This window comes from Vanellus vanellus (assembly GCF_965231255.1).
Source record: "Vanellus vanellus genome assembly, chromosome: 20".
Lineage (NCBI taxonomy): Eukaryota > Metazoa > Chordata > Aves > Charadriiformes > Charadriidae > Vanellus > Vanellus vanellus.
In genome coordinates this window covers 2,385,260-2,399,342 of record NC_138925.1, presented here as the reverse complement: position 1 = coordinate 2,399,342, position 14,083 = coordinate 2,385,260, and the positions used below count along the sequence as shown (strand labels likewise).

The 14,083-nt window shown below is 49.0% G+C and overlaps 1 protein-coding gene across 5 annotated transcripts; it reads right to left on the bottom strand.

Annotated features, from left to right (window-relative positions):
* Positions 1-1,119: 1,119 nt before the first annotated feature.
* On the bottom strand, positions 1,120-13,570 carry SZRD1 (SUZ RNA binding domain containing 1). 5 transcript variants are annotated; one of them, XM_082493573.1, is made up of 4 exons: positions 13,489-13,570; positions 3,464-3,513; positions 2,296-2,550; positions 1,120-1,623 (listed from the first exon to the last, which is right to left on the bottom strand). In XM_082493573.1, exons 1-4 carry the CDS (start codon positions 13,537-13,539, stop codon positions 1,521-1,523), a joined length of 459 nt encoding a protein of 152 aa, XP_082349699.1. In that variant the 5' UTR covers positions 13,540-13,570; the 3' UTR covers positions 1,120-1,520. The 5 variants fall into 5 exon arrangements, with proteins under 5 accessions (XP_082349699.1, XP_082349701.1, XP_082349698.1 ...); XM_082493575.1 differs by having other exon boundaries at positions 2,296-2,547; positions 13,489-13,558; XM_082493572.1 differs by lacking the exon at positions 13,489-13,570 and adding an exon at positions 7,412-7,480.
* Between the last annotated feature and the right edge of the window lie 513 nt (positions 13,571-14,083).

Here is a 14,083-nt window from a genome sequence, read left to right as displayed (position 1 = left end):
ACGGTTGCTTCCTTTCAGGTAGAAGACCGAGTTAAGATTTGCTCGTTTACCCTTGAACCTACTGAGCACGAAGCAGCAGGACGGCTGCCCCCGTACAGAATAACCCGCCGATAACCAGAAATTGTTTTCTAGGTACCGTCCCCTCCAAGGAGAGCATTTAGTGTTCATCGAATCCCTCGATATCAAGCGATATTAAGGTAGCTCAGCTTCATCCAGGGCGGGGGAAACATCCGCCTTCTTGCAGACCACCAGCCTCCCTGTCCTCTTCCCAGAAGCCGGTGGAGGAAAATCCCTTCCCCGAAGCCTCGCGGGGAGCCAGATGCCGCCAGGAAGATGAGAGGAATCATCCAGACTTTATCCAATGCCGGTTTTGTTCCCATCAGCTGTGATTTCGGGAGGCAAACGCAGCTCGTACCGTGACACGGATGGGGAACCTTCACTCCATCATTAAGCCACTCGGGTTCCGACCCTGGGGACATCCCCGCTCCCTCCTCGACGAGCGCGGGCCATCTGGAGCGGGGCTCCTCACCGCCGATTGATTTCACGGAGCAGTGCCGGCTATTCTCCTTGCAACGGAGCCCTAATTCTTCGCCGCCTGGCGCTCTCTGTCGCAAGCAGCGGGCGGGCAGCAGGCATTTTCACGGGATTCGTCTACATTCCCTTCTCCCCAAATACAAAAAGAACAACAACAAAAAAAAATAAAATTGTATTTTAAGCTTTTCTTCAAAGCCAGCAGAAAATACTAGCCAAGCTTTAACCAGGTGCAAGACGTAAACCAGGTCATCGGATTCCACCGGCTCCCAAGGCAATGGGAAAGGCCAGGTATCCGGGAGTCCGCTTCCAGTCGCTCGGCAGCGGTAGAAATAGAGAATGAGAAGCAAGAGCTTGCCAAACCCAAGCCATTAAAGTCGTAGAAATTCACCAGAAACTTCTTTTTGAACGCTTAACTACCTCTTCTCAATTAAAACAAACAGTTAAAACCCTTCCCGTGCACTCCATCAAGCTGATATACAGAAAACAAACAGGAAAAATAAAATAAAAAATAAAATTAAAAAAAAAAAAAAAGAAGAGATCCTTTGAAACAGAACTTGCTTTTAAAGTGATGAGGACAACATGCGCGTCTGGGGAGGCTTCCCATATTTTTTTTTTTTTTTTCTTTTTTCCGTAAATCCCAGGTTACGAGTACAACAAACATTATTGCTGGCGCTAGCTTCAACCCAAGTGGCGCACACACACACGACTCCCTGCACCCGGCCGAGTCCTTTATACTCCCTCCCCACCTCGTCGTCCCCTTTTCTGTTACAGCGACTCAGGGACAGCCCTTCTCGGTTTGCCGGTCACAGTGGGTGGAGAGGGGAGGTCACAGTGCGTGGGGTTGAAGGTCACAGTGGGCAGAGCAAAGGGGAATCACAGTGCAAATAAACCAGGTAGTTCCCTTTGCTCAAGTCCGTTTGTCCGTCACGGCAGTGCGACCCGTGGCGGCGGACCCTGCCTTCCGCAGCAGCATCTCTCGCCTGCGTTTATCTGCGTTGTTTGAAGCCTTGTGAGCCATCGGGACCCAGGGGTTGCCTGATCACATTGTTGGGCTGTCTGGTGTCTTCCGGCTGGGAGAGCCTCGGCGGCCTGCAAGGAGAAAGGAGATCAGAGGCTGTCGTGGTTTAAAAAGGAAGAAAAAAAAATAAAAATAAAAAATAATCAAACGAGGACTTCATTTCTTTCCAAAGATTTGGGAGGCTTATTCTCAAGTAGCCAAGACCCACAATGAAACGCCAGGGAGAGCACAGCGCTTTTTCAAAGAACCTGCATACGTTTAAAAGCGTGAAAGCTCCACTCTCCCGTCTGCACGCAGCAGCTCCCTTAAGGCAAAAACCTCCGGAAAAAATCAACATCAAAAACCTCCAGGGAAAAAAAAAATAAATAAATAAAAAAAAATCAATGTCAAAAACCTCCGGGAAAAAAAACTGACATCAAAAACCTCCAGAAAGACAAGGATATGCCCCGCCAGGATAACTCTGGTTGCCACACTCCTCTCTATACCCCCAGCACACACTTCCAAGGATCCAAGAAAACCTTTACAGCCTTATCAGGCACTTGTGCTTCCCTTAACTCCCATATATTTGAGATTTATGACGCCCTGCTCGCTAACAAAGCCCTCCTCTCTCCTTGTTGGCCTCACTTGACTCCTGAAGGAGCTCGTCCCCCTCCTCCTGATAGGAAGGTGTTTGCGAGGAGCGCAGGCAAAGCTGCTGCGGAACAAGAGGCTGCTCTCAGCTACGGAGGACGGGGCTCCCTCACCTATCAAGGATGGGTTTCTCCTGCTCTTCTTCGGGGCTGGCGCTGCCCAATATTCGTTTCCTGGCTTCCGCGTACTCCGCCTCCCTCTGCGCCAAGGATTTCACGGGGAAGGCCGGTCTGCTGGCGGAGTTGGGATTGCTAAGCACGCCGTTGGTCGTCGGCCTCTTCAAGATGCGGATCTGCGGGGGTGGACCTGCGGGAAGGCTGTCGTCCTGAATCACGATCGGCACTTTCGGAGGAGATTTTGACTTTCTACTGTTTAAAAGAAAAAAACAACAAAAAAAAAAAAAAAAAAAAAACAAAAAAACAAAACAAAACCACATTTGGTTGGTACTTGTTTTCTACGGCAAGCATGTTTTTCACTGAGCCTGAATTCCTCCCAGTCAGATGTCATTCTCATGATTAAGAAGGCAGCCTGTAATAATTAAAGACCTTGTTATATTTGTAACCCTAAACTAGAGCGGCAGGCGAGTTTGCAGATTAGCTCAGTAAGGGACAGAAAACCAGTGCCTGCTGCGTTCCACATCTTTAAACTCGACTGAAGGAAAGGGAAGCAGACACCAGGCAAATGTTTTAGCACTTCTACCTGAAGATATCAGCACAAGCACCTCAATTCCATTCCCTGCAAGGACTTTTAGGGCTCCTCTCTCCAGGATACCCAGCCTTCCTCTCCAACCCTGCCACTTCACAACTCAGAGCCAGCCTTGGCCCCCGTCTCATCATTTTATTTTTTTTTTTATGGTCCCTTCTCTGTGCGGAAGTCCCAGAGAAGCAATATCATGACTTTAAGTGGCCTACTAAGAATCAAAGGAGGAAAAAAACCCCAACAACAGACTTGTCAGAAGTGATAAGAAATATTTCTGCTAGAAGACAGTTCTTCCTTTGTCTTTTTCTTAAATGGCTTCCCCATAGCTGTAGCTACATCCAGTCTGGAAGACCCGGCTCTGAAATAAAATCACTCTCAAAAAGCTTTCCGCTACCCTGCTACAGATAGAAAGGGCCATCTAGTGGCACGATTACAGAGATTCCCTATTTCTGAACTCAAACCCAGTGCGCTCTGCTAAGTTTGAAGCCGTTTCCCCCGCTGTTCCTGCTCCCCAGGCCTTCGGATGTCCAACGGCACCACAGGAAAATAAGGTTTTTTTTCCAAACCGCGCAGCATCATTACCTTTCTTTCTGCGTGATCTTCAGCTTCTTTTCCAACCGTCTGTCTATTTCCTACAAAAGAAGGAAATAAAAACAAAAACCTGAAGGCTCTTCTTGGAGATGGGCGTTTGAGCCTGTCTGCACACACATTTAATTTCACTCTTCCATACAGCGATACTATAAAGGGGGCAGAGAGAGTGTGACTCCATCTGAGGAGGAGTTGCAACTCAAGAGGCACACAAAAGCAAAGCCACCACGTATATTCCATCATAGCCATGAATACACCTACAGCAGGCCGTGGATTTTGCGTATCACGGTGAGAAGGCAGCTGCGAGGCGCTCATCTTTCATTTTAAGGACTTCGGCTGGCAAGAAAGCTCTATTAAGGGTAAAGAGCCATGGGAATACACAGCAAGGTATTCCCAGATCCGAGCAGGAACCGGCACCAAACCTCTCAGGCAAAGAAGCAGCAGCAGCAGCCGCCAGCCGGGGCGATCCAAATCAGTCTACACACTTGATTTCAGCGGGGCAGTTCAGCCCCAGAGCCTGCAGCCATTCGGAGGACTAGCCGGCAGGTCCGCATTCCTGCTGCTTGCTGCAATAACCCTCCTTCACAAAAAACCTCCCTGCCCTGCCCGACATGCACCCAAGGACTCGTCAGGGCAGAGCGGCGCCTTATTGCACTTCTCCTTCCCTTTGCAACATAGCTGCCGAGTCATGAATCGGCGGAAAGACGTATTAATCACCCCTGAATGCCAAGAGAGCGTGGCTTTAAGCATGTCAACTTCTGTCCAAGGCTTGCACCTACCTTAGCAAAGGTGCTTACGTTTTGCAATGGGAACAATTCTGCAGAGAAATCTTGCTAAATAGAAAAATAAAGCCAGCTTTCAGTCCCAATCTCTCTTTAGGTAACCTTCCCCAACCTCACGGCTATCTTTAGATTCTCACGACTGCCGATGCTATTAAAAGATCCTCCAAAACAGCAATATGTTTTATTTAATCATCAATGAAGATAAAAAAAAAAAAGCCACCTGAGAGTGTCCTAGTTTCACCAGCCGATAACCGGCAATACCGAAGGAAATTCCAAGCTTCTGGCAGGACGCAGCTGCTCTACTTTTCAGGCTGGTTTGCTTAACTATGCTGAAAGCTTGCTGCCAGCCAAGCCTACCCTGCTGTCAAAAACCACAACGGGCGCAACCCAGTAAGGAAACTGGTTTGCACAGTAATTCCCCGATGCCCCAGTAAGCAGGGAATGAACACAAGTCGCTACAAGATGCCAGACCACGGTGTTTGCTCGTGGTCACGCAGCTACACAGGCCAACAGCCCACAGTAGCCTCCATCTAGAAGGGAATAGTTATAAACCGTTTGAGGAAGATAAATGGTGGGTGGGAGGTTGAATTTCCTAGCAAGCTCTGTACTGGGAGGCGATGGGCGATTTGTAAGGACGGAACCAGCCAGGGGCTTCACGTGGCATTGAGCCGAAGGCCAGGTCACAGCTAGAGCCTCCCGTCAAAGGCAAACACACCGGCAGTTTCCTTCCTCTTCGAGAGGACTGGGAGGAAAATCCCATCCCAATGCTGCTCAGGAGGACAGAGAAAAACACGCATCAGCTGCCTCCTGCCCACAAAGAGAGAGGATCAGCCGTCCGGGAACAGGCAGTAGGGAAACGGATATCCCGACAAGGATGGAGATGTTGTACAAAGTCTGGTGGCAAACAATGAAAGTCCAATTAAGGGGAAGGGGTTAGCTCATCTGCCCGCACCACACCAGAAGAGGTTATATCCGGCTATAGAAGAGTCTTTAACACTTTTTCAAACTCGAACAGTTAGCTGTGCCTCGCCAGGGCCTCCTGGAAGCGGTAGACTGGAAGAAAGCTTCCTTAAATATCCCTTATTAAATACTTCAGTGCGTGGGGAAGAGGGATGACAGGAAAACGGGGCGGAGAGGGGGGAAAGCACACTCAAGAGCATCTCAACTCATTTCGCTTAGTGTTCAGTGCTGAGCAGCGACTACGGAGCCAGCTGCGAGTCAGAATCACAGCGCCGAACCATCCAGCGAGGGCAGACAAGCTCGACAGCCCACGGCAAGGACCGTGGGGCACAAAAGTACGACGAGCCACACAGTAGCCACAAGGAAGGCTCTGTTCTGCTCTCCCTTCTCTCCTTCCTGGCAGAGGAGAGATGGCTTTGATAAAAGCCACATTTCTGCATTCCTGGTGGCTTCGCAGGTCAGTCCCAGGGCTAAAGTCGCGGTGCGTACATCGGACAAGATCCTGTAATTGCAACGCGTCAGTTCGACCTCAACGTCTGAAAAACACGCTGATTAACACGACTGTCACACTGAGCGCTGCTGGACAGCTCTTCACACCCTCACGCGCGCCAAACTTCCTCCGACTGCATCCTCCGACGCCAGAACCTGCAGCTTCCCCTTCCAGAAAAAAAAAGAACCAACACCACAGCTCTTTAATGTGCTCAACACATGCAAACTTACTCAAAGGAATCCTTCAAACCCTGCCATCGTGACACGCCTCCCCAAACGAGCCCTTTACAGTCTCAGTTTCACTCCTTCCTACTCCTGTGGAGTCCACTTCTGGCAAAATACTCAGTATTTTTGCCTCTCATCCCTCCGCAGTTGCCAGTAGTCACTAAGCGAACGCGTGCGGACCTGGTTCCCCTGTGCCTGGGGAGCTCCTCACCAAGGAGCAAAGTAACAGGCAGCTAAAATATCCTCTAAGTTATAACATCAGCAGCTCTTAGAACCACTATGTACTCTCCAAAACAAGAGGCTTCCTCCACACGTCGAAATCCTGGCAGAATAATATAAAACAATCATCCCCACCAAATATACACGTATCACTCTCACCCTATCCAAACAACCGTCATTCCTACATGACCCTCATAATTCCCGGTGCTGCTGAGGGGATTCCAGCTGCCTCCAGATATACACTGAGCTTTGGGGAAGAAAAAGTCTTCCTTTGTGTTTAAAGTGGACAGCTAGAGTAAAAAAGCAGCTCTCCACCTCACTCACACACACACCTCTTGATGTTAGAGGTTGTGTTTTCTTTTAAATGCAGGGATTGAGCCCATCTTTTCTCAGCAAAAGACACAGCACTGCAAACTCTCAGTGTTCAATACTACTATGTTCGGAGTTGCAGGTATGGAGGCGTTGGGATGCGGAGAGTGTTACCAATTCAGATGGACAGCCTTTAATCACCCTGCAAAACCAACCCAAGACATTAGCAACCTCACACAGCTAGCAGTTCGGGACCAGGGTCACACTGCACAAATTTATAAGCTTGAGAAGCAGAAATACCTTGACATGGCTTATTCTTAATTAACAACAACAACAAAAATATCCCTGCCACTGCTCCGCACAGATCTGTTCGTCTGCTGATGTCATTCCCTTTCCCCTGCTATGTCACATTGTCACCAAGCTGTGTGGGTAATGAGATAAAATTAGGATGTGACTTACAGGACAAGTGCCAGAAGCACTACAACAACCCAAAGGCACGAGCTCACAGGGCAGGCAATTAGAGTTGGCATTCGAGGCCATCACGCTGCACGTACCCAGTAGCTGGGCAGATAGCAGCGTACAAAACCCACTTATTAATCTTCTTGAGGCTCTCCTAGCTTTCATTTCCCAAACAAACTTATTTATATGACCAAAAACTAAGCCTCATTTACACCCCGGTTCAAAACACCCTCCCCAAAGATTAGCAAAGAATCTCAACAAACTATTTATAGTGCTATTATGTCTAGATACTAAAAAGGACCCAAACAAACAGCATGAAGAAGATACTGTTCTTTGACATTTAAGCTGCATTTGCAGATGAAGACGTAATGGAAACTGAATTCCAGCCCCATCACAGCCATCCTTCCTACCCCTTAACCCTGAGAAAAACAGCAATGCCTAATAGGATCAATAAAATACCTCTTGGAAAAAAGTTACACACAGACATTAAGACACAAACCTGCTGCTTAGATCCGACACTCCTATGGTCTGTCTCCCTAAATAGGAACGCCATCAATATAGCTGATAATTTTGCGATGTTACGGGCAAGTTGGAGATAGATGCTCTCCCCCAACACCCCCGAAACGTGCCGTTCAGGAAGGGATGTCCCTACAGAGGTCGGCTCCTACGCATCACGGTTTCACACGGGCTCTAGGCACATTCCCAAGCAAACCCGGTTCTCCAGTGTACTGCAAAGCAGAGGGAGAGGCCCCAGTCAGCCCGAGCTGTTGTCTAAAGAACTTTGCTGGAGTAACTATAATACGTTGGACACGTATAAAGAATTATCCTGCACATCGTTGCCAGCAAAGTCTCTCTAAATAGACTAAACAACAGCAGCTCCAAGCTCTGCTGATACAGGGGAAAGGAGTAACAAGATAACTGCCGGCTATTTTTCATTTCAAGTTTAGCGAGTAACCACGACTGAATGTCTGAAGGCAGGCGGGGACTTGGGCTTCCTACAAATCCTTTATGCTAGGAGGATATTTCCCCCCCTACCTCCAAAATTAGGTTACTTTGCAGAAATTGAGAGGAGATACCTACAAGCCCTCCTGCCGGAGCACAGGATTGTCCCCCAATAAAGGAAGTTGTGCTCTCCTAGAAATTTGATAACGTTTCAAATATGCAGCTCTAGAAAACCATTAACCACATGCTTTAATGCATTTGCTGGAGATTTCTCCTGAACACAACCTTCTACCCTTGCTCACTCAAGTAATGTACAAGATCAAACCCAGAAAGAGGGAATTTAGGCTAGAGTTGCATCCTCCCCTGCCAAAGCTAAAAACAAAGCCTGGTCTGCTCATTAAAAGCACCATCAGATACTCTAGCATTTTCTAAAGGACAGGAGATAAACTTCAAGGCCTGGTTAACATTCTCTTATTTGGGGAAAAAAAAAAAAAAAACAAACACTAAGTTTTAACATCTGAGGTTACCAAAGCTGTTCCTGGGTACCAAACAACTTATATCTGCAGATATCCGACTCACTGCTTCACCGAAAACACCATCAAGTGAGAGCAGAAGGAGATAATCCTAAACCATCTCCAAGCTGACTCCTCATTAGCTACTTATTTCTTTCCTCTGAAGATTAATTTATCTTCTATTAATCACTAGAATATTCCAATTCCTGAGGCTATTGGGAATCAGACTGCTCCATTAATTAATTCTCCAAGTTATTCTGCTTACGTTAAATCCTGGCAGTGGACTGTACCCAAGAAAGCCACAAGAAGATTTTAAGCTGTGCTGGAGTTTACATCTTCCGTAGGTAGATAACGCTTCTCGGCAGCTAGGATATTGGGAAACAAGACACGAGAGTATTTTTGGGAACAAGCCTGGCAGGCGCCACACGGTATTCCCAGCACGGATATGTTATGGAGGGTGGGGGAAAGCATTCTGGAGAGCTGCAGCTCCTTCTCTCTCCCCACCCTTCGCACCTCCTGCGGCAGGCAGGTCGCACAGACACTCCTTGGAGATCCAGATCAGGAGTATACTTACACCCCTTATAAAAAAAAAATAGAGGCTAAAACCTAGCAAAAGCCCTCTGCATGGTTTTTCACAAAGGCTTCGGAACACCTCTTAATCCAGAGGATCACCCTTGCCTTCTGCCCCCACATCCCTGCATGGGGTCAGTCAGCGCATCCAGGTGCTCATCAAGGTCTGCGAGAGCAGGTACGAAACAGAGCCCGCTCCCGAGTGACCCAGACAGGGCTACGCAGGACTCGCAGCAATATCCCCAAACCAATGCTCGCTTCACCGTATTAAGGTACCTGTTCATTCCCAATCTACAAACACCACTTTTCTTATAAGACAAACTGCCTCTGTCTAAGCAACACTGAGCGGCAGGAACAGAAACTTTCATTTCCCGGTTTCAAATTTTTTTTTTTTTTTACCAATTACAAACACCTAAAGCAAATACTTTGGAAATGTTTTACAAAAATCAAATCCCATCCTCACAGCCCTGACATCAAAAATCAGCAGTTATCCTCACAAGTTTCCTCCAAGGAACAGTTCCTGCATACCAAAACCCTGTTAATTTGTCCTCTGATCACACAAGTAGTTAGCAGTCCGGAGGCCACAGCGTTATGCTCTGAAATATTTCCCTTTTGACTTCTCTGTACTTTGATCATATTTAGCAACTCAAAGCAACACTAGCCAAAACTTTTAACACCAGTGAATGCGCTGCCTTTGCTGGAGGGTGAAGTGCAAGGCGGGCAGCCCTCTCTGCCACCCCCACATCAACCAATTTAGAGATGATAGAAATGAGGATTTTTTTGCAAACCTCAGGTGAACCGGTCCTCACAGAGCGCTGCAACGCAAGCCGGTGACAATCCCCATCCCCACACACGAGGGACAAAGTTCAGTTACCCATGTTCGGCTGCTCACATCATCCCCAAGCAGGTGGTAATCAGATGATCGGGGGGATTTTCCCTTTCTGCTTGCGATCGGTGAAGCGAGGTGCAGTCTAACCAAGCAACAGGGCAAGTTTTAAGCGCCAGCAGGGGGGTTGTAGGCAGCAGCTGGGAACTAACTGCCCTGCAAACTGTCCATCAGCAAACTTAAGTGGGAAAAAAATACACCCAACACACAAGGAAATCACTTTTTTTTTTTTTTAACTATTTTGGGTTGCCAGACTACTGTTTTATCTACACAGATTCTGACTTGAAATAAGTTACTAATTAAGAAGGCACTCAAATTCTAGTTAGTGAAGGAATAAGCAATCAATCCAGCCGAGAAGTGCCAACTCAGGGCTGAGGATTACGTGTGACCCTGGACACGGGGCTTCTGCTCCAGATTTGGAGCCCAGCTTCCCACCTGGCCTTTAACTATTAGTTAAACCAGGTAAATAGACTCGGATGTCACAAATAGACCTCTTATTTTTGATTTCCCTCTTCCCTAAAGCCAGCTAGGCCACACAAAAGAAAAACGAGCCGTCCATTAAGTCATATTAGCATTTACTAACCCAGACTTCGTCTTTGAAGCCTGGCACTTCAATACTTACTCACAACTTAGACAACTCATTTGTTATTCACACGTTGGTTTTCCATCTGTAACTCTCGGACTCAACTCCCCATTTAACAGACATTTTGAAGATCTAATTAGATAGCAATTAGATAACAGAGATCTAGAGGCCCCACGGAGTTCTGCTGCACCAGCATTAACACTGCAGCGCCTGCAGGACTCCTGGGGTAGGTGAAGCTGCCAGAGCAGAGGGCATCTGCTTGGCATATGGTCACCCAGGGGGTGGCTGTTCCCGAGGAGCTGTTCCTTGTTCTGGCAAGCACCGGGTAATTCTGATGACACAGAAGACTAAAAGACAAACAGAAGCCACTTTAAAGAAAAATAAATAAATACTTGAGGATCTTTTTTATAGCTACTTGACTGACTAAACCAAAGCAGAAGGTCTGTTTCGTTTTTTTGGGGGTTTTCCCTCAGCCTAATGAGATTTTAGTGCTGCCTGTTTTGGAAGGGAGATCTGCAAGAGATAAATGAAGTGACGTTGTAACTCAGAGGCCACAGCATCTCTGGTCAGCCTCTTGCTGAGAACCATCTTCTTTAAGACCTCAAGTAGACATTTCCAGCCTAACACCAAAACCTAGACACACAACAAAGGACCAGCACTGAAAATGTGATGTAATTTCTGTCCTAAAGAACATCCTCTGGGTGGAATATTAAAAAAAATGACATACCAAGAAGCAGGCAACATATCTCAGAAGCCCACTGTGGATCTCTTGCTACAATTCTACCATTCCCTCAGAGATGTGCTGAAGGGTCTAAAAAAAAAAACAAAAAAAAAAAACCACAACAACTCTGGTTTTCAACTGCATAAAGTATTAGGAGAAGAGTATGTGTTTAACGCTGCTCCTTGGTGTCTCTTATGTTTTACTGCATATTCTTCTTGAGTACTGACCACAACTACCAGGTCTCAGACCTTTACGTTGGGATCTGTCTCGTGCTGCCTCAGGCCCACGCCAAATAAGATAAAAGTGGAAGAAGAAAATAAAGAAAATTCCTTAAGACAAAAAAAAAAAAAAAAATGTGTTTCGATGACAGGCCAGCTTATACGCCTTTCCTGCACATCACTTCCTCTCACACCTTCAACAGAAGGCTCATCTCGTTCATGCAGTTCCCAGGCTCCCCTGCCTGACAACGGCAGCAGGGTTTCAGGCACAGAGAACAGCACGTGCACCTGAATCTCTTTCAACTGCTAACCAGTGAGTTGGTCACGCTGCCTGCTCTATAGCAGAGCCTCTTCCTGCCCTCTCTTCCTCTCTTCTCAACCTGCCTACCTCCGGTAGCTTTGATTTCTGTAGCAGCACAGAGAGCCTGCAGTCCCTGACTGCACGGGCATCCATTCAGTCCACTAAATCAATGTTGGGCTTTCCTCCGCTCCATTCCGCTTGGTTTTTTGCTTCCTGTGGCCACCAGCAGCAGCAGAGGGTCTCCTTCCTGCCAGGCAGGGTTTGAAAATGACCTTTCTAAGCCAAGACGGATGCCAAAAGGCAGCTCCTGTCTCTTTTCTTACGTAAGAAGAACTCCTGCTCCCGGCAGCTCACTTTTCTCATTGCTCCAACTGCTTCTGCAGACATCCAAACCCCGACAACTGCAAAAGCAGCTGCAAGCGTAGCAGCAGCTCCCCAAGAAATCTCTCCGCTCAGTGGCACAAGCGCCACCAAGTTTATGAACACAAATTCTCAGCAGTTTCAACTGGACAAGGATGTGAGAAAGGACACATGACAGAGAATTTTTTCTTTCTAAGGGCTTTAAAAGAACACCTAAAAGGTATAAGCTGGAAGGACAAAGAGGAAAGAAAAAACATGGCTGCGATTTGAGCAGCCCTACAATTTTAAACCATTACTCAAGGCCACAGCTATCATCAGCTCCCGAAACACAAGCTATGTCCCTTCATGGAATGATTTAACAACCACCGGAATTAACCTAGCCGCCCAGCGCAAGGCTTCCTATGACTGCAGTCTCATGGCATTGGCAAGAAGAGAGGGCGAGCACTTTGCTTACACTGCCAGCCTGCTGCTGGCATCTCTCAGGCCGCTTGGCGAGGGCATTGAGTTACAGGGTCTATTTTGCTACCCTCTTTCTGGCCAGCCGTAACCCAATCTCCTGAGCAGAGTCAAATTCAGTCTTCTCACCAAGTCATTGTTCTGCCCTCTAGTCGTTAACGAGCCCACTGATCTTATTAAAACAGGAGTTTGACTGGCAGAGACGCTTTCCTTTCTCTAGTCACGTTGTTGTGAATACCCCGCAGATCACCCGCCCACACTCCTGCTAAAATAATGATTTTATTTTGTAAGCGCAACACGCAGAAGTGCTTCAGAGTCTCACAGCATGAGAGACGTGATGAAAACTTCAGCTATTGAACTGGCTATTAAAAGCAGGCGAGAACTTCAGCTACAACGCTGGCAGCTGCACTAGGCCATGCTACGACTCCCCACGTTTGATCCTAACGAAGAAGCATGCTCATCTCGAGCAAGGGGGAGAAACGGCTTTTGACGTGAACCCCCCTGCTCCCCCACTATACCCCCCGAGACACAGCCCACCTGTCTCTCCCCAGAGGCCCTGCGAGGGCTAACGTGACACCGGGAAGGCACGCTTTGTAGGAGCCCCTCAGCAGAGGGAGCAAGCTACCCGCCATCCTCCCAGCACCTACCGCATGCTCCCCGGCAGCAAGAGCTTTGTTCCGGGCTCGGGTGCGACCCACATTGACCAGCCGCTGCCGCCCTGCCCACAGCCCCACAAGGCCGGGGGGAGAGAGTGGGCTTGAAGACCAAGTAGAAAACGCGGGCGGAAGAACGGGCAGGGAGCGGCTCTGTACGGCAGCCCCGGGGGATGGAGAGGAGGCGAGCGGGAGGGGCTGGGGCCAGGCTGCAGCCCCCCACACCGAGCGAGGCCGCGGTCCCTTTAAGAGGCCTAGCAGGCGCTCCGAACCCGCCGCGCCCCACCGCCTCCTCAAGCACCGCCAGCGCCGCCTTCCCCCTCTTCCCCCGCCGCCCCCGGCCCGCCCGCACCGCCCCAAACAGCCGCCCTCACCCCACTGTCGGCCGCCTCCTCCCAGCTCTCGGCGACCTCCTCATCTTCCATTTTAATTCCCCTCCGCCGCCGCCGCCGCCAGCCCACCCCCCGCGCATGCGCGCGCCGCCCCCTCGCGCGCCTGCGCCGCCCCCGCCTACCGGTGTGCGCCCAGCGCGCATGCGCAATAGGGACCCTGCGGGCGACCACGTGCGAGCAAGCGGTGTGGAGGCGCAGCGTGCCCCCTGGCGGGCGGGAGGACCGGCCGCAGGGGCGGGGGGATACACGCCTGTGTGACACTTGCACACTCATGCTTGCACACTCATCCCCCCCAAACGGAGCCAACAGCCCACGCTATGCCACAGCAGCGCCCCGAGGGGCGTCAGCAGCACGTAGGGTTCCACGCTCAAACAGCTTGGTGGTTTTGGGGGCATTTTTCCCCGAATTTAGGTGTTACTGACCAAAGCACCCACTCTATTTTTAACAAATCTTGTCCATTAAACCAACCGCTCGCCACAGCATCCCTCCTGCAGGCTTCGAGGCGTCTGTGTGTCCTTCCATCACCCCAATTTATATCTCTTTTCACCCAAGCCCTCAGCTACTCTTAAATCTCCCG

What these genes read in the sequence shown, in the direction of transcription:
- SZRD1 (XM_082493572.1), bottom strand. Translation starts at nt 7,465, where the DNA reads ATGGCGTTCCTATTTAGGGAGACAGACCATAGGAGTGTCGGATCTAAG. An exon ending in GTGTCGGATCTAAGCAGCAG is followed by an intron (nt 3,514 to 7,411) that starts GTTTGTGTCTTA and finishes CTTCTTTTGTAG; the next exon opens with GAAATAGACAGACGGTTGGA. An exon ending in GAGAAACCCATCCTTGATAG is followed by an intron (nt 1,624 to 2,295) that starts GTGAGGGAGCCC and finishes TTCTCCTTGCAG; the next exon opens with GCCGCCGAGGCTCTCCCAGC.